The sequence below is a fragment of the Nerophis ophidion genome, linkage group LG16 (genome assembly GCF_033978795.1).
Source record: "Nerophis ophidion isolate RoL-2023_Sa linkage group LG16, RoL_Noph_v1.0, whole genome shotgun sequence".
In the NCBI taxonomy this organism is placed as follows: Eukaryota; Metazoa; Chordata; class Actinopteri; order Syngnathiformes; family Syngnathidae; genus Nerophis; species Nerophis ophidion.
The window spans coordinates 51,652,780-51,680,691 of record NC_084626.1 but is presented as its reverse complement, the minus strand read 5'-3'; the positions used below and the strand labels follow the sequence as shown (position 1 = coordinate 51,680,691).

Below are 27,912 nucleotides of genomic sequence, written 5' to 3'. Positions count from 1 at the left end.
TATATTGTAGTTAAACATGTTTACCTGACACAATCTATCGAAGTTAATCAAGTTCACCTGAGACACTATATTGTAGTTTTTCAAGTTTACCTGACACACTATATTGTAGTTTTTCAAGTTTACCTGACACACTATATTGTAGTTAAACATGTTTACCTGACACAATCTATCGAAGTTAATCAAGTTCACCTGAGACACTATACATCATAGTGAATCCTGTTTACCTGACACACTATATTGTAGTTAATCAAGTTCACCTGACACAATATATCAAAGTTAGTCAAGTTTCCCCGACACAATATATCGTAGTTAATCATGTTTACCTGAGACATTATATTGTAGTTTTTCAAGTTTACCTGACACACTATATTGTAGTTTTTCAAGTTTACCTGACACAATATCGTAGTTAATCAAGTTCACCTGAGACACTACCACAGTTAATCATGTTTACCTAACACAATATATATTAGTTAATCAAGTTCACCTGACACACTACATCGTAGTTAATCATGTTTACCTGACACAATATATCAAAGTTAGTCAAGTTTCCCCGACACAATATATCATAGTTAATCATGTTTACCTGACACAATATCGTAGTTAATCAAGTTCACCTGAGACATTGTATTGTAGTTTTTCATCAAGTTTACCTGACACACTATATTGTAGTTTTTCAAGTTTACCTGACACAATATATCGTAGTTAATCAAGTTCACCTGAGACACTATACATCATAGTGAATCCTGTTTACCTGACACACTATATTGTAGTTAATCAAGTTCACCTGACACACTATATCGTAGTTAATCAAGTTTACCTGACACAATATATCGTAGTTAATCAAGTTTACCTGACACAATATATCAAAGTTAGTCAAGTTTCCCCGACACACTATATCGTAGTTAATCTTGTTTACCTGACACAATATCGTAGTTAATCAAGTTCACCTGAGACATTATATTGTAGTTTTTCAAGTTTACCTGACACACTATATTGTAGTTTTTCAAGTTTACCTGACACAATATATCGTAGTTAATCATCTTTACATGACACAATATCGTAGTTAATCAAGTTCACCTGAGACACTACCACAGTTAATCATGTTTACCTAACACAATATATTGTAGTTAAGTTCACCTGACACACTATATCGTAGTTAATCAACTTTACCTGACACAATATATCAAAGTTAGTCAAGTTTCCCCGACACAATATATCGTAGTTAATCATGTTTACCTGACACAATATCGTAGTTAATCAAGTTCACCTGAGACACTATATTGTAGTTTTTCAAGTTCACCTGAGACACTATATTGTAGTTTTTCCAGTTTACCTGACACACTATATTGTAGTTAAACATGTTTACCTGACACAATCTATCGAAGTTAATCAAGTTCACCTGAGACACTATACATCATAGTGAATCCTGTTTACCTGACACAATATATCGTAGTTAATCAAGTTTACCTGACACAATATATCAAAGTTAGTCAAGTTTCCCCGACACAATATATCGTAGTTAATCTTGTTTACCTGACACAATATCGTAGTTAATCAAGTTCACCTGAGACATTATATTGTAGTTTTTCAAGTTTACCTGACACAATATATCGTAGTTAATCAAGTCTACATGACACAATATCGTAGTTAATCAAGTTCACCTGAGACACTACCACAGTTAATCATGTTTACCTGACACAATATATTGTAGTTAATCAAGTTTACCTGACACAATATATCGTAGTTAATCTTGTTTACCTGACACAATATCGTAGTTAATCAAGTTCACCTGAGACATTATATTGTAGTTTTTCAAGTTTACCTGACACACTATATTGTAGTTTTTCAAGTTTACCTGACACAATATATCGTAGTTAATCAAGTTTACATGACACAATATCGTAGTTAATCAAGTTCACCTGAGACACTACCACAGTTAATCATGTTTACCTGACACAATATATTGTAGTTAATCAAGTTCACCTGAGACATTATATTGTAGTTTTTCATCAAGTTTACCTGACACACTATATTGTAGTTAATCATCTTTACATGACACAATATCGTAGTTAATCAAGTTCACCTGACACACTACCACAGTTAATCATGTTTACCTAACACAATTTATCGTAGTTAATCATGGTTACCTGACACAATATATTGTAGTTAATCATGTTTACATGACACAATATCGTAGTTAATCATGTTTAGATGACACAATATCGTAGTTAATCATGTTTACATGACACAATTTATCGTAGTTAATCATGTTTACATGACACAATATATCGTAGTTAATCATGTTTAGATGACACAATATATTGTAGTTAATCAAGTTTACCTTGAACGTTGTCAGGGCGAGTTGGAAAAGTTTGTCCCTCGTGGCTCGTCGTACTTGCCCGGGTGTCGCCAACATTGTTAAAGACGCCGTGTGTGTGTGTTCCCGCTGCGTGGGAGAGACACTCGCCGCTATCTGACTTCTGGGCGTGGTGCTCCAGCACAAAGGCGGCAGGTGAAATATGTTGTCGGGGAGTGTGGACAACAGCGGCGTGGACAACAGCGGCTCCCCGAAGAAGCGGACACTCTCGCGGGGAATCGCCGAGGATGAATCACTCCGCAGCTTCATAAAGGAGGTGAGCAACTGCACATTTGGGGTTTGGGGGAGAATGTAAAGCAACGGATGTTAAAATTGATTTTGGTATTTTAAATTTGGGACATAATTCCCACTTCTAACGGCGTTTTTTAAGCGCCTTTTCCGGAAGCTACTTCCTCATTCTAAGGCGATGCTAACTGTGTGCTAAGCAGGCCGAGAGCTCGTCCAGGCGCGTCTCACGCAGCGAGAGCCGAGCAGGAACTTTGAAAAAGAGGCCTGACAGCCAGGTAAGACATTATAAGCAACCCTGCCACATTAAATGGGTCCTAAACAAAGCAGTTTTAACCCTATTCACACACTGCTAGAGACCATACTAATAGGCTCACCCATAGACGTCTTGTAAGTAAAGGCCGCATTGGCTGCTGTGACGCGAGAAATTGGGCCGCCATCTTGAAGTGGTGATGAGGAACCAATCAATTAATCAATGTCTATTTATCCATCCATCCATTTCCTTCCGCCTATTCCCTTTCGGGGTCACGGGGGGCGCTGGCGCCTATCTCAGCTACAATCGGGCGAAAGGCGGGGTACACCCTGGACAATTCGCCACCTCATCGCAGGGCCAGCACAGATAGACAGACAACATTCACACTCACATTCACACACTAGGGCCAATTTAGTGTTGCCAATCAACCTATCCCCAGGTGCATGTCTTTGGAAGTGGGAGGAAGCCGGAGTACCCGGAGGGAACCCACGCATTCACGGGGAGAACATGCAAACTCCACACAGAAAGATCCTCAGCCTGGAATTGAACCCTGGACTGCAGGACCTTCGTATTGTGAGGCAGACGCACTAACCCCTCTGCCATAGCCCTAAATCACAAATGTCTCAAAGGACTGTACAAACCACTACGACATCCTCGGAAGAACCCACATAAGGGCAAGGAAAACTAACACCCAGTGACAATGATGACTATGAGAAACCTTGGAGGGGACCTCAAATATGGGCAACCTCCCAGGAGTGGATCAAGGGTGATGGGTCAAATGCAGAGAATAATTTCGCCACACCGTGTGTGTGTGTGTGTGTGTGTGTGTGTGTGTGTGTGTGTGTGTGTGTGTCAATCATTGACACTCTAAATGATTGTTCAAGGAAAAACAGCCAATTATATTCCTTGTATTTCACTTGTTATTATTTTTCAATCTCAAAACACAAAAAGGAGGGATGTTGTCATGACAGCGAGTTCTAAGTTGTATGACCACCGAGGTTTTACCACACTTATGAAGTCTGGACCCAAGAACTAAAGCACAATGTCAAGCTATAGATATCATACTGTAATGATTCTTATGTTTTGCTGTGTTTTTCCGTTCAGCCGCCTGACCAGGACCTCTTCGAAGGACTTTCTGAAATGGTGACTATTTTTTTTTTCATAGTGAAATAATTCTATACACACATACTGAATGTACAGTGAACTTTTTTACAGCCTTATTCCAAAATGGAATAAATTAGTTTTTGTTCTCAAAATTCTACAGACAATACCCAGTAATGGCAATGTGAAAATAGTGTTGGTTTTTTTTGGTGCAAGTCTGCACATTTATTAAAAATAAAAAACAAAAACACGACCAAGGTGATCAAAAAGCTTGATGGTCTCTCTGTCAGAGCTACAGAGAATCTTCCAGAAGGACAATCCAGCAATCAGGCCTGTATGGTAGAGTGGCCAGATGGAAGGTATTTCTTAGTCAAAGGTTTGCCAAAATGCACCTGAAATACTCTGACCATGAGAAACTAAATTCTCTGGTTTGGTGAGACAAAGATTGAAGTCTTTGGCGTGAATATTTGGAGGAAACCAGGCACCTACAGTGAAGCATGGTGGTGGCGGCATCATGCTGTGGGGATACTTTTTAATCAGGAACTGGGAGACTAGTCAGGATAGAGGGAAAGATGAATGCAGCAATGTACAGAAACACCCTGGATGAAAACCTTCCCATGCAACCTGATGGAGCTTGAGAGGTGCTGCAAAGAGGAAGGAGAGAAAGTGCCCAAAGATAGGTGTGCCAAGCTTGTGGCATTGTGTTCAAAAAGACTTGAGGCTGGAATGGCGGCCAAAGGTGCATCAACTAAGTACAGAACAATGGCCGTCAATACTTACAATACTACAAAAAAACAACAGCTTTTCACATTGTCCTTATGGGGTCACATGGCAAAATTCAGTCACATGACGTGCGTTGCACAGTTACATGACACACACCGATTAGGTCACATGATATACTGATTGGGCCACATATGTGGTGTACAGTTACATGACACACTAGTCACATGACACACTGATTGGGTCACATGACATGTAGTGTAGAGTTACATGACACTAGTCACATGACTCACTGATTGGGTCACATGACATGTGGTGTACAGTTACATGACACTACAGTCACATGACACACGGATTGGGTCACATGACGTGGTGTACAGTCACATGACACTACAGTCACATGACGTGTTGTACAGTTACATGACACACTGGGTCACATGACATGTGGTGTAAAGTCACATGACACACTGATAGGGTCACATGACGTGGTGTACAGTCACATGACGTGTTGTCCAGTCACATGACACACCGGGTCACATGACATGTGGTGTAAAGTCACATGACACACTGATAGGGTCACATGATATGTGGTGTACAGTTACATGACACTGATTGGGTCACATGACGTGGTGTACAGTCACATGAAACACTAGTCACATGACGTGTTGTACAGTCACATGACACACTAGTCACATGACGTGTCGTAGTTACATGACACTACAGTCACATGACACACTGGGTCACATGACATGTGGTGTAAAGTCACATGACACACTAATAGGGTCACATGACATGTGTTGTCCAGTCACATGACACACACTGATTGGGTCACATGACATGTGGTGTAAAGTCACATGACACACTGATTGGGTCACATGACATGTGGTGTACAGTTACATGACACTACAGTCACATGACGTGTTGTATAGTTACGTGACACACTGATTGGTCAGATGACATGTGGTGTAAAGTCACATAACACACACTGATTGGGTCACATGACATGTGGTGTACAGTTACATGACACTACAGTCACATGACGTGTTGTAGTTACGTGACACACTGATTGGGTCACATGACGTGGTGTAAAGTCACATGACACACTGATTGGGTCACATGACATGTGGTGTACAGTTACATGACACTACAGTCACATGACGTGTTGTATAGTTACGTGACACACTGGTCAGATGACATGTGGTGTAAAGTCACATAACACACACTGATTGGGTCACATGACATGTGGTGTAAAGTCACATGACACACTGATTGGGTCACATGACATGTGGTGTACAGTTACATGACACTACAGTCACATGACGTGTTGTATAGTTACGTGACACACTGATTGGTCAGATGACATGTGGTGTAAAGTCACATAACACACACTGATTGGGTCACATGACATGTGGTGTACAGTTACATGACACTACAGTCACATGACGTGTTGTAGTTACGTGACACACTGATTGGGTCACATGACGTGGTGTAAAGTCACATGACACACTGATTGGGTCACATGACATGTGGTGTACAGTTACATGACACTACAGTCACATGACGTGTTGTATAGTTACGTGACACACTGATTGGTCAGATGACATGTGGTGTAAAGTCACATAACACACACTGATTGGGTCACATGACATGTGGTGTAAAGTCACATGACACACTGATTGGGTCACATGACATGTGGTGTACAGTTACATGACACTACAGTCACATGACGTGTTGTATAGTTACGTGACACACTGATTGGTCAGATGACATGTGGTGTAAAGTCACATAACACACACTGATTGGGTCACATGACATGTGGTGTACAGTTACATGACACTACAGTCACATGACGTGTTGTAGTTACGTGACACACTGATTGGGTCACATGACGTGGTGTAAAGTCACATGACACACTGATTGGGTCACATGACATGTGGTGTACAGTTACATGACACTACAGTCACATGACGTGTTGTATAGTTACGTGACACACTGGTCAGATGACATGTGGTGTAAAGTCACATAACACACACTGATTGGGTCACATGACATGTGGTGTAAAGTCACATGACACACTGATTGGGTCACATGACATGTGGTGTACAGTTACATGACACTACAGTCATATGACGTGTTGTATAGTTACGTGACACACTGATTGGTCAGATGACATGTGGTGTAAAGTCACATAACACACACTGATTGGGTCACATGACATGTGGTGTAAAGTCACATGACACACTGATTGGGTCACATGACATGTGGTGTACAGTTACATGACACTACAGTCATATGACGTGTTGTATAGTTACGTGACACACTGATTGGTCAGATGACATGTGGTGTAAAGTCACATAACACACACTGATTGGGTCACATGACATGTGGTGTACAGTTACATGACACTACAGTCACATGACGTGTTGTATAGTTACGTGACACACTGATTGGTCAGATGACATGTGGTGTAAAGTCACATAACACACACTGATTGGGTCACATGACATGTGGTGTACAGTTACATGACACTACAGTCACATGACGTGTTGTAGTTACGTGACACACTGATTGGGTCACATGACGTGGTGTAAAGTCACATGACACACTGATTGGGTCACATGACGTGGTGTAAAGTCACATGACACACTGATTGGGTCACATGACATGTGGTGTACAGTTACATGACACTACAGTCACATGACGTGTTGTATAGTTACGTGACACACTGATTGGGTCACATGACATGTGGTGTAAAGTCACATGACACACACTGATTGGGTCACATGACATGTGGTGTACAGTCACAGGACACACTGATTAGGTCACATGACATGTGTTGTCCAGTCACATGACACACACTGATTGGTCACATGACATGTGGTGTAAAGTCACATGACACACTGATTGGGTTACATGACATGTGGCGTAAAGTCGCATGCCACACCGATTGGGTCACATGACATGCGGTGTACAAGTCACATGACACACACTGATTGGATGACATATGGTGTACAGTCACATGACAAGCGGTGTAGTCACATGACACTACAATCACATGACACGTGGTGTATTTACATGACGCCCACAGATTGGGTCACATGACACACTACAGTCACATGAGACTGATGGGGTCACCTTGTTTGGGTGTAGCTGGAGCTGCAGGCCAGCTACGACGAGGCGCTGCAGGAGCTGCGGGGTCTGGAGGTGGAGCGCCATGCTCTGATCTTCCAGGTGGACGTCCTGCAGGACACGCTGGAGGGCGTGGAGGAGCTGCTGGCCGAGGCCCAGAGGGAGGCAGCGGAGGCCAACTTGGTGCGCCCGACGCCCAAAATTCAGCGGCGTGGTCGCCACTCAGGCTTGTGACAAGATGTCTGTCTGCTCGGCAGGAGTTGGGGCGCGAGCGGGACGCCAAGAGGAAGCTGCAGATGTTGGTTCGCTCTCTGATGCAGGAAGTTGAAACGTTAAAAGAGGTGATGTCATGTTTGACACTTCCATTAAATGTATCACAGCTTTTATTTTCACAGCAAGTATCTTCTAGCACAGGGGTGCCCACACTTTTTCTGCAGGCGAGCTACTTTTCAATTGACCAACTCGAGGGGATCTACCTCATTTATATATATCATTTATATTTATTTATTTATGAAAGAGACATTTTTATAAACAAGTTAAATGTGTTTAATGATAATACAAGCATGTGTAACACATATAGATGTCTTTCTTTCACGAAGACAAGAATATAAGTTGGTGTATTACCTGATTCTGATGACTTGCATTGATTGGAATCAGACAGTAATGATGATAACGCCCACATTTTCAAATGGAGGAGAAAAAATGTTGTCCTTTCTGTACAATACCACATGAAAGTGGTTGGTTTTTGGCATCTAATTCATCCAGCTTCCATACACTTTACAAGAAAAACATTGGCGGCAAATTCCGTAGCTTGCTTGATTGACATTCACGGCACCCGAGGGTCTTGTGAGATGACGCTGGCTGCTGCCAGTTCATTATTATGAAAAAATGACAGAGAGGAAGGCGAGAAACACTTTTTATTTCAACAGACTTTCGCGCCGTCCCTTCCGTCAAAACTCTAAAGGCCGACTGCACATTATCTATCTTCACAATAAAAGCCCTGCTTCATGCTGCCTGCGCTAACAAAATAAGAGTCTCGGAAAGCTGGCGTGCACAAGTGATGTGCACGCCAGCTTTCTGAGGGATCGCTTGTGCACGCCAGTTTTCCGAGACTCTGTATTTAGTTAGCGCAGGCAGCATGAAGCAGGGCTTTTATTGTGAAGATAGGAAATGTGCAGTCGGCCTTTAGAGTTTTGACGGAAGGTACGGCGCGAGAGTCTGTTGAAATAAAAAGTGTTTCTGGCCTTCCTCTCGGTCATATTTTCATAATAATGATCTTGCAGCAGCCAGCGTCATCTCACAAGACCCTCCGGTACCGTGAATGTCATTTAAGTGACGTCTTGGTGAAGATTGATGATCACTCATTTTTAGGTCTATTTTTTTTAAAAGCCTGGCTGGAGATCGACTGACACACCCCCCGCGGTCGACTGGTAGCTCGCGATCGACGTAATGGGCACCCCTGTTCTAGAAGGTTTCAGGAAGAGTGTAGCACCATAACTGCTGCTATTTTTGGGGCACGGCATTACAAAAATGTTTTGGATTTACCGACCTTACAGAGGTGTTTGACACGTGTCATCAGACTGCATGGTATTCAAATATTCTGGGAAGTCCTCGCGATAGAACCAGTTTGCTGGGTCTTCCCTAAAGGGTGTGCGGTATTGTTAAAGACAACAGATGATTAGATTAACACCTGCCAGCCGTGTCTCGCCGTCAGCACACGCCCACTGGCGCTCGTCATCAGTGCCATGGACAGCGGCGGTGACTTTTCCTCGCTGACTGCACAGGGTGTAACTCAGGGTTCCGTATTAGGTCCCCTTATTGTTTTCCATCTCTGTGATGACGTGTCGGATGCTGCCTTCCATTTTCACGCAGATGACACGGGGCATGTTGTTCCCCCCACTATAGCGCGAACCATTGAACTTCTGCAGTCAGCTTTTGATGTTGTTCAGTGCCAGCCAACTCGGCTGAAACTAGTGCTAAATGCAGAGAAATTTAAGCTGTTAAACTGACGTTGAACATTCCAAAAACATCAACCGCTCGTAAGGTTGTAGTTGAAATTGTCACGACATGAGAACTCGTCTTTGAAATCTCACATTGAACAACTTGTCAGGAAACGCTTGATTCCGACCTTTTTTATGAGTTTGTTGGATTACGAAGACAAATGCACCCGATTTATATCGGAAAAAACTGAATAAGACTGTGCCTTCCATTTTATGTGCGGCCACCTGCTCCACCTTTGCACTTTAAATGCAACCACAAACTGTCTATCCTCATTTTTTTATTTAAGATTCCCCCTTATTTCTCTTCTTGTATTTGTAGAGACTCCAGTCGCTAGTTTGTGGTCACATGACATACTTGGAGTGTTGGTTCCGAGCAAACACAAGTCTCAGAAAAAAAAAATCCTTCAGATTTGCTGCTCCATGGTTGTGGAATAACTTACAGAAGGATATGAGGTTACCTGAACGCATCACTTTGGGCGAATTTCAGGCCATTTTAAAGGATGGAGAAACTGTTTCTATAGGGAATTGTACTTGGTATTATTGAAACATTTAGGTCAACTATTGCATGTTTTTAGGTTTATGTTGGAAAAAAACATTTATTCAGATTTGCTACTCTATGGTCATGGAATAACTTACAGAAGGATCTGCGGTTACCTGAACGCATCACTTTGGGGGAATTTCAGGTCATTTTAAAGGATGGAGAAACTGTTTCTGTAGGGAATTGTACTTGTTGTGGCAACTTGTCCAAGGTGTACGCCGCCTTCCGCCCAAATGCAGTTGAGATGGGCTCCAGCACCCCAAAAGGGACAAGCGGTAGAAAATTGATGGATGGAAGTTATTATTGAAACATTTAGTTTTTTACCTATCGCAATTTTTTTGTTTATGTTGTAAAAAAACATTTATTCAGTTTTGCTGCTCCATGGTTGTGGAATAACTTACAGAAGGATCCAAGGTTACCTGAACGCATCACTCTAGGGGAATTTCCGGCCATTTTAAAAGATCGAGAAACTGTACTTGTTAAATTATTATTGAAACATTTAGTTTTTTACCTAAAGAATATGTTTATGTTGGAAAAAACATTTATTTAGATAGAAGGATCTGAGGTTACCTGAACTCATCACTTTGGGGAAAATTGGGCCATTTTAAAGGATCGAGAAACTGTTTCTGTAGGGAATTGTACTTGTTGTGGCAACTTGTCCTAGGTGTACGCCGCCTTCCGCCCAAATGCAGTTGAGATGGGCTCCAGCACCCCCACCACCCCAAAAGGGACAAGCGGTAGAAAATTGATGGATGGAAGTTATTATTGAAACATTTAGTTTTTTACCTATCGCAATTTTTTATGTTTATGTTGTAAAAAAACATTTATTCAGATTTGCTGCTCTATGGTTGTGGAATAACTTACAGAAGGATCCAAGGTTACCTGAATGCATCACTTTGGGGGAATTTCGGTCCATTTAAAAAAAAGATTGAGAAACTGTACTTGTAAAATTGTTATTATTGAAACATTTAGTTTTTTACCTAAAGAATGTTATGTTTATGTTGGAAAAAACATTTATTTAGATAGAAGGATCCGAGGTTACCTGAACGCATCACTTTGGGGGAATATTGGGCCATTTTAAAGGATGGAGAAACTGTTTCTGTAGGGAATTGTGCTTGTTGTAGCAACTTGTCCAAGGTGTACGCTGCCTTCCGCCCAAATGCAGTTGAGATAGGCTCCAGCACCCCCGCCACCCCAAAAGGGACAAGCAGTAGAAAATTGATGGATGTAAGTTATTATTGAAACATTTAGTGTTTTACCTATTGCAATTTTTTATGTTTATGTTGTAAAAAAACATTTATTCAGATTTGCTGCTCCATGGTTGTGGAATAACTTACAGAAGGATCCAAGGTTACCTGAACGCATCACTCTAGGGGAATTTCCGGCCATTTTAAAAGATCGAGAAACTGTACTTGTTAAATTTTTATTATTGAAACATTTAGTTTTTTACCTAAAGAATGTTATGTTTATGTTGGAAAAAACATTTATTTAGATAGAAGGATCTGAGGTTACCTGAACGCATCACTTTGGGGGAATATTGGGCCATTTTAAAGGATCGAGAAACTGTTTCTGTAGGGAATTGTACTTGTTGTGGCATCTTGTCCAAGGTGTACGCCGCCTTCCGCCCAAATGCAGTTGAGATGGGCTCCAGCACCCCCGCCACCCCAAAAGGGACAAGCAGTAGAAAATTGATGGATGGAAGTTATTGAAACATTTAGTTTTTTACTTATCGCAATTTTTTATGTTTATGTTGTAAAAAAACATTTATTCAGATTTGCTGCTCCATGGTTGTGGAATAACTTACAGAAGGATCCAAGGTTACCTGAACGCATCACTTTGGGGGAATTTCGGTCCATTTAAAAAAAAGATTGAGAAACTGTACTTGTTAAATTGTTATTATTGAAACATTTATTTTTTTACCTATCACAATTTTTTATGTTTGTTATAAAAAACATTTATTCAGATTTGCTGCTCTATGGTCATTGAATAACTTACAGAAGGATCCGAGGTTACCTGAACGCATCACTCTAGGGGAATTTCCGGCCATTTTAAAAGATCGAGAAACTGTACTTGTAAAATTGTTATTATTGAAACATTTAGTTTTTTACCTAAAGAATGTTATGTTTATGTTGGAAAAAACATTTATTTAGATAGAAGGATCTGAGGTTACCTGAACTCATCACTTTGGGGGAATATTGGGCCATTTTAAAGGATGGAGAAACTGTTTCTGTAGGGAATTGTACTTGTTAAGTTGTTATTATTAAGTTGTTATTATTGAAACATTTAGTTGTTTACCTATTTTATGTTTATGTTTTAAAAAACATTTATTCGGATTTGCTTCTCCGTGGTCTTGGAATAACTTACAGAAGGATCTGAGGTTACCTGAAGGCATCACTTTAGGGAAATTTCGGTCCATTTTAAAAGATTGAGAAACTGTACTTGTAAGATTGTTATTATTGAAACATTTAGTTTTTTACCTAAAGAATTATGTTTATGTTGGAAAAAGCATTTATTTAGATAGAAGGATCTGAGGTTACCTGAACTCATCACTTTGGGGGAATATTGGGCCATTTTAAAGGATGGAGAAACTGTTTCTGTAGGGAATTGTACTAAAGTTGTTATTATTGAAACATTTAGTTGTTTACCTATTTTCTGTTTAAAATAAGTAACTTACAGAAGGATCTGAGGTTACCTGAACTCATCACTTTGGGGGAATTTTAGGCCATTTCAAAAGATAGATAAACTGTTTCTATAGGGAATTGTACTTGTTTTTTTAAGTTGTTTTTATTCAAACATGTAGTTTACCACCTATTGCATGTTTTTATGTTTATGTTACAAATATGTGCTTTTAAGTGCATGACCGCTCCGGTTTTTGTCGTTCTAATTACTTATGAAACCTGTTTTTGCTGCCGTCTCGGCCAGATTGCTGTTATTTTCAATGAGGTTTTACCTGGTTAAATAAATGAATAAAAACCTGAAATAAAAGTGCAACGGTTAAACGTGCTACGAAAAATGTACGATTCCGTATTTTTTTTTACAATGGCCCACAAATGAAGGAAGGAGTGATGAGTTAAAACCGGGTACAGTGTCTCAGGTAAGGTTGCACAATTAGTCGACGTCGAGGTTTTAATTAGTGCGATAACGTAACAAGTTTGTTTTTTTTGTCACTGTCACCGCCATTTGAGTGATAGACACGTTCAACAATCATGATTGTTGCGCCTCGTGTTTGCTCGTCCCTCGCTTCAGACATGGAGAGAGAGGTCTCACTCTGTTTACACGTTTATTTAACAGTAGAACTAACTGAACGCAGTGAGCCCTCTTGTCACTCTTTTACAATCTTGGTTGGGCAATATGAGCCCATCAACACAGACTGTGTTGATGGGCTCATATTGCCCAACCAAGATTGTGAAAGAGTGAGAATAAAGAAAAACAACTTCTAATCCAATGTCTTCCTTTAAGACTTGTAATGTCTGAGCTGGTGTGTTTGTGTCCACCAGGCGGCATGTCCCAGCCAGGTGTCTGCACACTCACCAGAACCCCTCAGGAACCAGAACCCTGCGGACCAGGGCGGCGTAACGAGCAAGCTGGTGTGTGCGTCCAACAGCGCCCCCTCCCTGGCACTGGAGCCCCCGCAGTGTGTGGACGGTGTGCACAGGCGGCCTCACCAAGGAGGGCGAGATCCTTCCCCGGACAAGAGCGACTCCGACACGGCAAGCACGTACGAGGACGCGTCTGCCGAGAGTCCTGAGCAGGATCACATCTTCCCGAGTGTCACCCTGGAACTGCACCAGGGACTACACCAGGGACTGGACCAGGAAGGCCAACATGGTGACAGCTGTCTACTGTCTTAATTTGTTACACACTGCTGTCTGATACTGTGTGTGTGTGTGTGTGTGTGTGTGTGTGTGTGTGTGTGTGTGTGTGTGTGTGTGTGTGTGTGTGTGTGTGTGTGTGTGTGTGTGTGTGTGTGTGTGTGTGTGTGTGTGTGTGTGTGTGTGTGTGTGTGTGTGTGTGTGTGTGTGTGTGTGTCCCTTCTGCCAGAAAGACCGTGTGTGTGTGTGTCCCTTATGCCAGATACTGTGTGTGTCCTCTATCTTGGTGTGTGTCCCTTCTGCCAGAAAGACCGTGTGTGTGTGTGTGTGTGTCCCTCTTCTGCCAGAAAGACTGGGTATGTGTCCTCTATCTAGGTGTGTGTCCATTCTGCCAGAAAGACCGGATGTGTGTGTGCGTGTGTGTCCTCTATCTAGGTGTGTGTCCTTTCAGCCAGAAAGACCGGATGTGTGTGTGTGTGTGTGTCCCCTCTGCCATCTAGGTGTGTGTGTGTGTGTGTCCCTTCTGCCAGAAAGACTGTGTGTGTGTCCTCTATCTAGGTGTGTGTCCTTTCAGCCAGAAAGACCGGATGTGTGTGTGTGTGTGTGTGTGTGTGTGTGTGTCCCCTCTGCCATCTAGGTGTGTGTGTGTGTGTCCCTTCTGCCAGAAAGACTGTGTGTGTGTCCTCTATCTAGGTTTGTGTCCCTTCTGCTAGAAAGACCGTGTGTGTGTGTCTTTTGCCATCTAGGTGTGTGTGTCCCTTCTGCCAGATAAACTGGGTGTGTGTCCTCCATCTAGGTGTGTGTCCCTTCTGCCGGAGACCGGATGTGTGTGTGTGTGTGTGTGTGTGTGTGTGTGTGTGTGTGTGTGTGTGTGTGTGTGTGTGTGTCATCTAGGTGTGTGTGTCCCTTCTGCCAGAAAGACCGGATGTGTGTGTGTGTGTGTGTCTGTGTCCCTTCTGCCAGAAAGACTGGGTGTGTGTCCTCTATCTAGGTGTGTGTCCTTTCTGCCAGAAAGACCGGATGTGTGTGTGTGTGTGTGTGTGTGTCCCCTCTGCCAGAAAGACTGGATGTGTGTGTGTGTGTGTCCCCTCTGCCATCTAGGTGTGTGTGTCCTTTCTGCCAGAAAGACTGTGTGTGTGTGTCCTTTGCCATCTAGGTGTGTGTGTCCCTTCTGCCAGAAAGACTGTGTGTGTGTGTCCTTTGCCATCTAGGTGTGTGTGTCCCTTCTGCCAGAAAGACCGTGTGTGTCCTCCATCTGGGTGTGTGTCCCTTCTGCCAGAAAGACCGTGTGTGTCCCTTCTGCCAGAAAGACCGTGTGTGTCCTCCATCTGGGTGTGTGTCCCTTCTGCCAGAAAAACCGTGTGTGTCCCTTCTGCTAGAAAGACAGTGTGCGTCTGTGTGTGTGTGTGTGTCCTTTGCCATCTAGGTGTGTGTGTCCCTTCTGCCAGAAAAACTGGGTGTGTGTCCTCCATCTAGGTGTGTGTCCCTTCTGCCAGAAAAACCGTGTGTGTGTGTGTGTCCCTTCTGCCAGAAAAACTGTGTGTGTGTCCTCCATCTAGGTGTGTGTCCCTTCTGCCAGAAAGACCGTGTGTGTGTGTGTGTCCCTTCTGCCAGAAAAACTGGGTGTGTGTCCTCCGTCTAGGTGTGTGTCCCTTCTGCCAGAAAGACCGTGTGTCCCTTCTGCCAGAAAAACTGGGTGTCCTCCATCTGTGTGTCCCTTCTGCCAGAAAGACCGTGTGTGTGTGTGTGTCCCTTCTGCCAGAAAAACTGGGTGTGTGTCCTCCGTCTAGGTGTGTGTCCCTTCTGCCAGAAAGACCGTGTGTCCCTTCTGCCAGAAAAACTGGGTGTCCTCCATCTGTGTGTCCCTTCTGCCAGAAAAACTGGGTGTGTGTCCTCCATCTAGGTGTGTGTCCCTTCTGCCCAAAAAACCATGTGTGTGTCCTCTGCTATCTAGGTGTGTGTATGACTCCCTTCTGCCATCTAAGTGTGTGTGTCCTCTCCCATCTTGGGGTTTGTGTGTGTGTCCTTTCTGCCAAAAAGACCGTGTGTGTGTGTGTTTGTGTCCATTGCTATCTAGGTGTGTGTGTGGCTCCCTTCTGCCATCTAGTGGAAGAACATGTCGTAGGGTGTGTGGTTGGGTGTGGTTATGTGTGTGCGTGGTTCTCTTCTGCCATCTAGTGGAAGAACGTGTGTGCGTGGTCCTCTTCTGCCATCTAGTGGAAGAACGTGTGGTTGTGTGTGTGCGTGGTTCTCTTCTGCCATCTAGTGGAAGAACATGTCGTAGGGTGTGTGGTTGTGTGTGTGCGTGGTCCTCTTCTGCCATCTAGTGGAAGAAGTCTTAATTGTGCTTCACCAACCTTGTTTGGCAGCAGTGAGTAGAAACTTCTGCGATGTCCTAGTTGTGTTCCATGATGACCATGTTTGTCACCATTAGGTCAAACTTGCTGATATTTATCTTCATGTCTTCTTTCTTGGCCTGCAGAAGGGAAGATGTGTCTTGATGTAGTTTTGGGAAAAAGAGACTGCAATGTGTGTCTTGATGTAGTTTTTGGGAGTCTCACCTGAGATGCTTGAAGTCAGCGTCCAGTTTGTAAGGGAAGCACTTTTTAATCCACTGCCTGGAGCTCGAGCTTGTTTTCTATGTCTTTTTTAGACTTTTCTGGGAAGAATTTGCACTTTCCACATGTTGGCATAAAAGTACTTTTCAAACATTCCCTGCAGCATGTTTGCACTTTGGCAAGGTTATTTGTCCTTTTTTCACGTCCGCTTTGCTGCAAACTGCCACTTTTTGTACATCATGTTACCACCCCTTTGAAATTAATCACTTTACTTTGAAAATATCAATGATTTCCCAGGAAGTGGAATGTGCATGTGAACTTTTATTAGTCTATTTGTCACAATCAAGTCATCTTTTTGATACTTTGGACTTCACTTTTTTCTCTGCTTGGTTTTCACACAAATGGATGCTTTGTTGGAAGAGAGTGACTCTTAAATACACATTTCAAAATAAAAGGTTTCAAAACAGACTGTTACTAAAAGTAATCATTTCCATTGTGAAACCAGGAATATGCAGCACTAAATTAGTCTAATAGTTTGATCCAGTCTTCATTGGCTTGCAGTCAAATTCTGCAGTGAGTTGAACATTTTAGACATTCCGTGTGTTGCATGGTGGGGCCCCTCAGTACATCACTGACTTGTGGGGCCCCTACTCTTCAGGGTCTTCTAAAGATTCCAAAAACTCAATTAGTCCAATTTGATCCAGTGTTCATTGGCTTGCAGTCAAATCCTGCATTGAGCTGGAAGATTTTAGACTTTCCATTTGTTGCATGGTGGGGCCCCTCAGTACATCACTGACTTGTGGGGCCCCATACTCTTCAGGGTCTTCTAAAGATTCCAAAAACTCAATTAGTCCAATTTGATCCAGTGTTCATTGGCTTGCAGTCAAATCCTGCATTGAGCTGGAAGATTTTAGACTTTCCATGTGTTGCATGGTGGGGCCCCTCAGTACATCACTGACTTGTGGGGCCCCATACTCTTCAGGGTCTTCTAAAGATTTGATCCAGTCTTCATTTGCTTGTAGGCAAATTCCACATTGAGTTGGAAGATTTTAGACTTTCCGTGTGTTGCATGGTGGGGCCCCTCAGTACATCACTGACTAGTGGGGCCCCATACTCTTCAGGGTCTTCCAAAGATTCCAAAAACTCAGTCTAATTTGATCCAGTCTTCATTGGCTTGCAGTCAAATTCTGCATTGAGTTGGAAGATTTTAGACTTTCCTGTTTGTTGTATGGTGGGGCCCCTCTGTACACCACTAACTAGTGGGGCCCCTACTCTTCAGGGTCTTCTAAAGATTACCAAAACTCAATTAGTCTAACTCTAATTGCATTGGCTTGCAGTCAAATTCCACATTGAGTTTTAAGATTTTAGCCACGTGTGTGGACAGCACCTTTTTAGCTCTAATTTCCAAAATGGTGTACACTACTGAATTGGGGTCTTATGGCCACTTATGTGGACACTTACACTGCCATCTGGTGGTCTCAGAAGAGTATAACATACAATGGAATTTGGTGGGAAAAAAGTGTAAAAAAAAGAATTAGAACATGAAGTACACGTTTGTGTACTTATGGACTAAGTACATTTCAAAATAAAAAAAAATATTGTAATTAGGGTCCAATTAGCCCAAATAGCAAAAATAAAAATAAAAAACTTGTTAAGAGGTTAAATAACATTTACTTACTTACATTCTTGTTACTCTATTTTTCTCCATCAAAAGGCTTAGGTCGGTCAAAAAATGGTTTCATATAAAAATATTTAGGGACCGAATGTCCCTTTGGGACAGAGGACCCTAGTGTATTTCTAAGGTTTTATTATTATTATACCGCCACCTCTTCGAGCTGTAATTTGACCCCCTTAACATGCTTAAAAACTCACCAAATTTAACACACACATCAGGACTGGCGAAAATGGCGATCTAATAAAAAAACCAAACCCCAAAACTCAAAATTGCGCTCTAGCGCCCCCTAGGAAAAAACAGACAAAACTGCTTGTAACTTCCGTTAGGAATGCCGTAGAGACATGAAACAAAAAAAAAATGTAGGTCTCACTTAGACCTACATTTCATTAATTGACATCCTTCAGCAAAAATCCAACAGACGTTGGCAAAAACCCCTTCAAAACAAAAGCTTCCTAAAAAAGGTCATTTTTGCCTCTGAGCTGTAATTTGACCCCCTTAAAATGCTTCAAAACTCACTGGACACACACATCAGGACTGGCGAAAATGGCGATCTAATAAAATAAAGAAAAATAAAAAATACTCTAAATTGCGCTCTAGCGCCCCCTAGGAATAAAACACTTTTGGGAAGAAAACACAAGACAAAACTGCTTGTAACTTCCGGTAGGAATGTCGTAGACATATGAAACGAAAACCTCTATGTAGGTCTCACTTAGACCTACATTTCATTAATTAACATCCTTCAGCAAAAATCCACAGAAGGTTGGCAATTCCCCCTTCAAAACAAAAGTTTTGCAAAAACCTGTCACCTTTTTTCAAACATTATCTCCTCTGAGCGCGTTTGTTGTCGGCTTCAAATTCGCACAGGAAAGCGATTGAACCCTTCTGATTAAAAGTTGCGGAAATAGTTTTTTTTTTAATGTTCCGGTTTTGATTTTACGAGCCTTTTAAAAAACTGCTGCGCTGCTGCCGTCTCAATATGGCCGCTTAAAAGCAGGAAGCACCAGCGTGACCACACAATGCAGAGAAGGTAGGTACTGTGCAGGGTGAAAGAAGGAGGCACCAGTTTGACTCCAGGATACAGACAAGGTAGGTAACGTGCAGGTAAAGATATGTTGTCTGGGTGATGGCAGGAAGCACCACCGTGTATGGGTGACAGAAAGAAGCACCAGTGTGACCCCAGAATGCAGGGAAGGTAGGTAATGTGCAGGTAAAGTATGTTGTCTGGGTGAAAGGAGGCACCAGTTTGACTCCAGGATACAGAGAAGGTAGGTAATGTGCAGGTAAAGATATGTTGTCTGGGTGATAGCAGGAAGCACCAGCGTGTATGGGTGAAAGAAAGAAGTACCAGTGTGACTCCAGGATGCAGGGAAGGTAGGTAATGTGCAGGTAAAGATATTTTGAATGGGTAAACACCAGCAAAAGTCGGTCCCGTCTTGCAGCTTTAATTTTTATGTATTTGTTCTGTCAAAACACTAAAAGAAAGTGAATTAGGATGCAATGTTTTGCAGTACTTCTAACAATTAAAAGTCATAGTGATCTCCACCTTTCTTTATTGGGAGACAAACGAGCATAAAAGAAACATTTTTAATGGCAGATTTGAATAATTTTAATCTAAATGTTTTGATGGCAGATGTGGATATTTCCTCCCGAGTCCTGATTAAAATTGACGTCATTTTACTCGTCAGTGTGCAGACTTTTTTTGTCATGTTTTTTTTTTGTTTTTTTTTTCCCCCTTGCACAGGTTTCTCAAAAGAGGCCTTTTGCTTTCTTCATGTTGAGTTGTTTCCAGGGCGGCAGGTTGGCAAACTGGTCCTTGGTGATCTCAAAGATGTGGCAGAAGTCCGAGTCGGTGAGGTACCTCTGGGGATGAAGAACACGTGGGAATGTCAAGGCCCGTCCGGTCTGTGCTGCGCGTACTTTCTCATGCGCTTTGAACCCCGCGGCTTGTCAAACGGTGCGGCTAATTTCATGTATTTTTCTTTGCTTGGTGTTCAACAAATAGTTTGACGCTGCACTAATGTTGTTATTTTATGCTTTGGTGCACGTTTAAAACGTATTTCCCGTTTTGTGCCTTGAACCTGAAGTATATCCGGTTTTCTCTAGCCATCCGTAGCGTTCCTACTCCTTTGGATTCTTAATTCGTCGCTCCAAGCAACATTTGTAAGTTTTACAATATAACTACAACAATTCTTGCAATTATGTGCCATCGCAATATAATGAAGTTAGCGCCATTAGCTAATATGCCAACAGATTTTTTTCCACGGCACCTGCTGTGTTCAAAACCCAAAGTTTGCCTGATTTTTTTTTCCCCCCCAGCCATCCATATTGTTTCTACTCCTTTGGATTCTTCACTCCAAGCAACATTTGTAAGTTTTACAATATAACTACAACAATTCTTGCAATTACCTGCTATCGCAATGTAACCAAGCTAGCGTCGTTAGTATTAGCTAATATGCTAACGTATTCTTTTTGACAAGTTTTCCCGCTGCAGGTTGAACATTTTTTCCCGTTTTTTGCCTTGAACCCGAAGTATAGCTGTTTTTCGTAAGCCATCCATAGCGTTTCTACTCATTTAGATTCTTAATTCGTCGCTCCAAGTAACATTTGTAAGTTTTACAATATAACTACAACAATTCTTGCAATTATGTGCCATCGCAATATAATGAAGTTAGCGCCATTAGCATTAGCTAATATGCCAACACATTTTTTTTCCACGAGTGCGCTCACTGCACCTGCTGTGTTCAAAACCCAAAGTGTGCCTGATTTTTTTCCCCCAGCCATCCATAGTGTTTCTACTTCTTTGGATTCTTCACTCCAAGCAACATTTGTAAGTTTTACAATATAACTACAACAATTCTTGCAATTACCTGCTATTGCAATGTAACCAAGCTAGCATTAGCTAATATGCTAACGTATTCTTTTTGACAAGTTTTCTCGCAGCACGTGCTGCAGGTTCAAAACTTTTTCCCCGTTTTTGGCCTTGAACCCGAAGTATAGCTGTTTTTCGTAAGCCATCCATAGCGTGTCTACTCATTTAGATTCTTAATTCGTCGCTCCAAGCAACATTTGTAAGTTTTACAATATAACTACAACAATTCTTGCAATTACCTGCTATCGCATTGTAACCAAGCTAGCGTCGTTAGTATTAGCTAATATGCTAACGTATTCTTTTTGAGAAGTTTTCTCGCAGCACGTGCTGCAGGTTGAACATTTTCATAGCTGTTTTTCGTAAGCCATCCATAGCGTTTCTACTCATTTAAATTCTTAATTCGTCGCTCCAAGCAACATTTGTAAGTTTTACAATATAACTACAACAATTCTTGCAATTACCTGCTATCGCATTGTAACCAAGCTAGCGTCGTTAGTATTAGCTAATATGCTAACGTATTCTTTTTGAGAAGTTTTCTCGCAGCACGTGCTGCAGGTTGAACATTTTCATAGCTGTTTTTCGTAAGCCATCCATAGCGTTTCTACTCATTTAGATTCTTCATTCGTCGCTCCAAGCAACATTTGTAAGTTTTACAATATAACTACAACAATTCTTGCAATTACGTGCCATCGCAATATAATGAAGTTAGCGCCATTAGCATTAGCTAATATGCCAACACATTTTTTTTCCACGAGTGCGCTCACTGCACCTGCTGTGTTCAAAACCCAAAATTTGCCGGATTTTTTTCCCCCAGCCATCCATAGTGTTTCTACTCCTTTGGATTCTTCACTCCAAACAACATTTGTAAGTTTTACAATATAACTACAACAATTCTTGCAATTACCTGGTATTGCAATATAACCAAGCTAGCGTCGTTAGTATTAGCTAATATGCTAACGTATTCTTTTTGACAAGTTTTCTCGCAGCACGTGCTGCAGGTTCAAAACTTTTTCCCCATTTTTGGCTTTGAACCCGAAGTATAGCTGTTTTTCGTAAGCCATCCATAGCGTTTCTACTCATTTAGATTCTTAATTCGTCGCTCCAAGCAACATTTGTAAGTTTTACAATATAACTACAACAATTCTTGCAATTACCTGCTATTGCAATGTAACCAAGCTAGCGTCGTTAGTATTAGCTAATATGCTAACGTATTCTTTTTGACAAGTTTTCTCGCAGCACGTGCTGCAGGTTGAAAACGTTCTCCCCGTTTTTTGCCTTGAACCCGAAGTATAGCTGTTTTTTGTAAGCCATCCATAGCGTTCCTACTCATTTAGATTCTTAATTCGTCGCTCCAAGCAACATTTGTAAGTTTTACAATATAACTACAACAATTCTTGCAATTACGTGCCATCGCAATATAATGAAGTTAGCGCCATTAGCTAATATCCCAACGCATTTTTTTCCCACGAGTGCGCTCACTGCACCTGCTGTGTTCAAAACCCAAAGTGTGCCTGATTTTTTTTCCCCCAGCCATCCATATTGTTTCTACTCCTTTGGATTCTTCACTCCAAACAACATTTGTAAGTTTTACAATATAACTACAACAAGTCTTGCAATTACCTGCTATCGCAATGTAACCAAGCTAGCGTAGTTATTATTAGCTAATATGCTAACGTATTCTTTTTGACAAGTTTTCTCGCAGCACGTGCTGCAGGTTGAAAAATGTTTCCCGATTTTTGCCTTGAACCCGAAGTATAGCTGTTTTTCGTAAGCCATCCATAGCGTTTCTACTCATTTAGATTCTTAATTCGTCGCTCCAAGCAACATTTGTAAGTTTTACAATATAACTACAACAATTCTTGCAATTACGTGCCATCGCAATATAATGAAGTTAGCGCCATTAGCTAATATGCCAACACATTTTTTCCCACGAGTGCGCTCACTGCACCTGCTGTGTTCAAAACCCAAAGTGTGCCTGATTTTTTTCCCCCCAGCCATCCATATTGTTTCTACTCCTTTGGATTCTTCACTCCAAACAACATTTGTAAGTTTTACAATATAACTACAACAAGTCTTGCAATTACCTGCTATCGCAATGTAACCAAGCTAGCGTAGTTATTATTAGCTAATATGCTAACGTATTCTTTTTGACAAGTTTTCTCGCAGCACGTGCTGCAGGTTGAAAAATGTTTCCCGATTTTTGCCTTGAACCCGAAGTATAGCTGTTTTTCGTAAGCCATCCATAGCGTTTCTACTCATTTAGATTCTTAATTCGTCGCTCCAAGCAACATTTGTAAGTTTTACAATATAACTACAACAATTCTTGCAATTACGTGCCATCGCAATATAATGAAGTTAGCGCCATTAGCTAATATGCCAACACATTTTTTCCCACGAGTGCGCTCACTGCACCTGCTGTGTTCAAAACCCAAAGTTTGCCGGATTTTTTTCCCCCAGCCATCCATAGTGTTTCTACTCCTTTGGATTCGTCACTCCAAGCAACATTTGTAAGTTTTACAATATAACTACAACAATTCTTGCAATTACCTGCTATTGCAATGTAACCAAGCTAGCGTCGTTAGTATTAGCTAATATGCTAACGTATTCTTTTTGACAAGTTTTCTCGCAGCACGTGCTGCAGGTTGAAAACTTTCTCCCCGTTTTTTGCCTTGAACCCGAAGTATAGCTGTTTTTTGTAAGCCATCCATAGCGTTCCTACTCATTTAGATTCTTAATTCGTCGCTCCAAGCAACATTTGTAAGTTTTACAATATAACTAAAACAATTCTAGCAATTACGTGCCATCGCAATATTATGAAGTTAGCGCCATTAGCATTAGCTAATATGCCAACACATTTTTTTTCCACGGCACCTGCTGTGTTCAAAACCCAAAGTTTGCCGGATTTTTTTCCCCCAGCCATCCATAGCGTTCCTACTCATTTAGATTCTTAATTCGTCGCTCCAAGCAACGTTTGTAAGTTTTACAATATAACTACAACAATTCTTGCAATTACCTGCTATCGCAATGTAACCAAGCTAGCGTCGTTAGTATTAGGTAATATGCTAACGTATTCTTTTTGACACGTTTTCTCGCAGCACGTGCTGCAGGTTCAAAACTTTTTCCCCGTTTTTGGCCTTGAACCCGAAGTATAGCTGTTTTTCGTAAGCCATCCATAGCGTTTCTACTCATTCAGATTCTTAATTTGTCGCTCCAAGCAACATTTGTAAATTTTACAATATAACTACAACAATTCTTGCAATTACGTGCCATCGCAATATAATGAAGCTAGCGCCATTAGCATTAGCTAATATGCCAACACATTTTTTTTCCACGAGTGCGCTCACTGCACCTGCTGTGTTCAAAACCCAAAGTTTGCCGGATTTTTTCCCCCCAGCCATCCATAGTGTTTCTACTCCTTTGGATTCTTCACTCCAAGCAACATTTGTAAGTTTTACAATATAACTACAACAATTCTTGCAATTACCTGCTATTGCAATGTAACCAAGCTAGCGTCGTTAGTATTAGCTAATATGCTAACGTATTCTTTTTGACAAGTTTTCCCGCTGCAGGTTGAACATTTTTTCCCGTTTTTTGCCTTGAACCCGAAGTATAGCTGTTTTTCGTAAGCCATCCATAGCGTTTCTACTCATTCAGATTCTTAATTCGTCGCTCCAAGCAACATTTGTAAGTTTTACAATATAACTACAACAATTCTTGCAATTACGTGCCATCGCAATATAATGAAGTTAGCGCCATTAGCATTAGCTAACATGCCAACACATTTTTTTTCCACGAGTGCGCTCACTGCACCTGCTGTGTTCAAAACCCAAAGTGTGCCTGATTTTTTTCCCCCCAGCCATCCATAGTGTTTCTACTCCTTTGGATTCTTCACTCCAAGCAACATTTGTAAGTTTTACAATATAACTACAACAATTCTTGCAATTACCTGCTATTGTAATGTAACCAAGCTAGCGTCGTTAGTATTAGCTAATATGCTAACGAATTCTTTTTGACACGTTTTCTCGCAGCACGTGCTGCAGGTTCAAAACTTTTTCCCCGTTTTTGGCCTTGAACCCGAAGTATAGCTGTTTTTCGTAAGCCATCCATAGCGTTTCTACTCATTCAGATTCTTAATTCGTTGCTCCAAGCAACATTTGTAAGTTTTACAATATAACTACAACAATTCTTGCAATTACATGCTTTCGCTATGTAACCAAGCTAGCATCATTAGCTAACATTTTATTTTTGACATGTTTTCTCACGTTTTGTGCCTCGAACCTGAAGTATAATTGTTTTTCTCTAGCCATCCATAGCATTTCTACTCGTCTGGATTCTTCATTGTTCACTCCAAGCAACATTTGCAAGTTTTACGATATAACCAACAATTCTCACAATTACCTGCTATCGCAATATAATCAATTTAGCGTAGTTAGCATTAACTAATATGCTAACTCATTTTCTTCTTGACGAGTTTGCTCACTGCACGTGTTGCGGGTTCTAAATCATTTTCCTGTTTTGTGCCTTGAACCCGAAGTTTGCCTGTTTTTTCCCCCCCCCCAGCCATCCATAGCGTTTTTACTCCTTTGGATTCTTCATTTGTAAGTTTTACAATATAACTAACACTTCTTGCAATTATGTCCTATCGCAATGTAACCAAGCTAGCCTCTTTAGCATTGGCTACTATGCTAACACATTTACAAGCGTGTGTTAGCATCAGCTAACTTACAATGGTGTTCCTTTTGTGTCGTTTCAGTTTCACAAATTCCTGCAACTACGTGCTCTCGCAATGTAATCAAGCCAGCATTGTTAGCCTTAGCTAATATGCTAAAAGGTTTACTAAAATTAATTCACTAAAACGCCACCCTGGAGTTATTGAATCTGTTTTGCTGTTAGAGAGCTAGCTTACGCCGCTAACAGGTCCATGACAATGACTTCTGTTTAGTTTGATCGCCCGTTTTACTGCCTTGTTCCAATGTTTGGAAACAAAGGTATGTAAATACAAGTGTGTAAATATTACAGTCAGGTGCAGCTTATAAATGTAAAGATGTTATTTCTGGTGGGTGTGTCTTCCACAGAGATTGGGTGCATGAGGCTGACACAGACTGTGAAGCCTACCTCCTTCTTGGTGGGGTCAACGTCTCCTGGGAGCTCGCTGACAAGTTTGTTGACCAAAACCTCGGCAGGAAAACACTGAAAACTTTGGTCACTTTCCCCGCAGCTTTGACCCTGGAAAGGTTCCAACATGTTGTGTCAGCAGGAACACACCTTTGTGTAACAAGGTGGTGTGCAATACTGGGAGGTGGTGGTGTGCAATACTGGGAAAAGGTGGTGTGACAAGGTGGTGTGCAATACTGGGAGAAGGTGGTGTTTACGTACATTTGCAGCTTTGACAGGACACGTCACGTTCCCAAGTTCCTCTTTCAGCTGCTCGTAACTCTTACCCTCCTTCAAGAAAGTCACATCATGAGGAGAAATGTACAGTAGTGTAGTAGACCTAAGTATTCATCAAGTAGTAGATCAATAGTAGTAGTTTGCACTCTATTTAGCACCTGTTACTTGGATCTTAGTAGATCAATCGTTATAGTTTGCACTTTATTTAGCACCTGTTATTTGGATGTTAGTAGATCAAAAGTTATAGTTTGCACTCTATTTAGCACCCGTTATTTGGATCTCAGTAAACCAATAGTTGGTTTGCACTATTTAGCACCTGTTATTTGGATCTTAGTAGATCAATAGTTACAGTTTGCACTCTATTTAGCTCCTGTTATTCGGATGTTAGTAGATCAACAGTTACAGTTTGCACTCTATTTAGCACCTGCTATTTGGATCTTGGTAGATCAATAGTTACAGTTTGCACTCTATTTAGCACCTGTTATTTGGATCTTAGTAATTCCAACCGTTATAGTTTGCACTTTATTTAGCACCTGTTATTTGGATGTTAGTAGATCAATCGTTATAGTTTGCACTCTATTTAGCACCTGTTGTTTGGATGTTAGTAGATCAATAGTTGTAGTTTGCACTCTTTTTAGCACCTGTTATTTGGATCTTAGTAGATCAATAGTTATAGTTTGCACTTTGACACCTGTTATTTGGATCTTAGTAGATCAATAGTTATAGTTTGCACTCTATTTAGCACCTGTTGTTTGGATCTTAGTAGCTCAATAGTTAGTTTGCACTCTATTTAGCGCCTGTTATTTGGATGTTAGTAGATCAATAGTTACAGTTTGCACTCTATGTAGCACCTGTTATTTGGAACTTAGTGGATCAATAGTTGTAGTTTGCACTCTATTTAGCACCTGTTATTTGGATCTTAGTAGATCAATAGTTACAGTTTGCACTCTATTTAGCACCTGTTATTTGGATCTTAGTAGATCAATAGTTGTAGTTTGCACTCTATTTAGCACCTGCTATTTGGATCTTAGAAGATCAATAGTTATAGTTTGCACTCTATTTAGCACCTGTTATTTGGATGTTAGTAGATCAATAGTTATAGTTTGCACTCTATGTAGCACCTGTTATTTGGAACTTAGTAGATCAATAGTTGTAGTTTGCACTCTATTTAGCACCTGTTATTTGGATCTTAGTAGATCAATAGTTACAGTTTGCACTCTATTTAGCACCTGTTATTTGGATCTTAGTAGATCAATAGTTTTAG

General features: G+C 41.2%; 2 protein-coding genes across 3 annotated transcripts in view; one reads left to right on the top strand and one right to left on the bottom strand.

Moving 5' to 3' along the window:
• The first annotated feature begins 2,273 nt into the window (after positions 1-2,273).
• si:ch1073-456m8.1 (uncharacterized) lies at positions 2,274-17,181 on the top strand. 2 transcript variants are annotated; one of them, XM_061875475.1, is made up of 6 exons: positions 2,274-2,633; positions 2,803-2,880; positions 3,960-3,998; positions 7,827-7,988; positions 8,063-8,146; positions 13,841-17,181. In XM_061875475.1, the coding sequence occupies exons 1-6, from the start codon at positions 2,520-2,522 to the stop codon at positions 14,192-14,194; spliced, it is 831 nt and encodes a 276-aa protein (XP_061731459.1). In that variant the 5' UTR covers positions 2,274-2,519; the 3' UTR covers positions 14,195-17,181. The 2 variants fall into 2 exon arrangements, with proteins under 2 accessions (XP_061731459.1, XP_061731460.1); XM_061875476.1 differs by having other exon boundaries at positions 2,301-2,633; positions 2,806-2,880.
• Positions 17,182-19,921: 2,740 nt separating this feature from the next.
• The window catches only part of avil (advillin), a 63,773-nt gene continuing 55,782 nt past the window's right edge, over positions 19,922-27,912 (bottom strand). The window contains exons 18-20 of the mRNA XM_061875473.1: positions 26,634-26,702; positions 26,373-26,483; positions 19,922-20,248 (exon numbers count right to left, since the gene is read on the bottom strand). Coding sequence (XP_061731457.1) covers positions 20,135-20,248; positions 26,373-26,483; positions 26,634-26,702 — 294 coding nt within the window. The 3' untranslated portion in view covers positions 19,922-20,134. The remainder of the gene's footprint in view (positions 20,249-26,372; positions 26,484-26,633; positions 26,703-27,912) is intronic.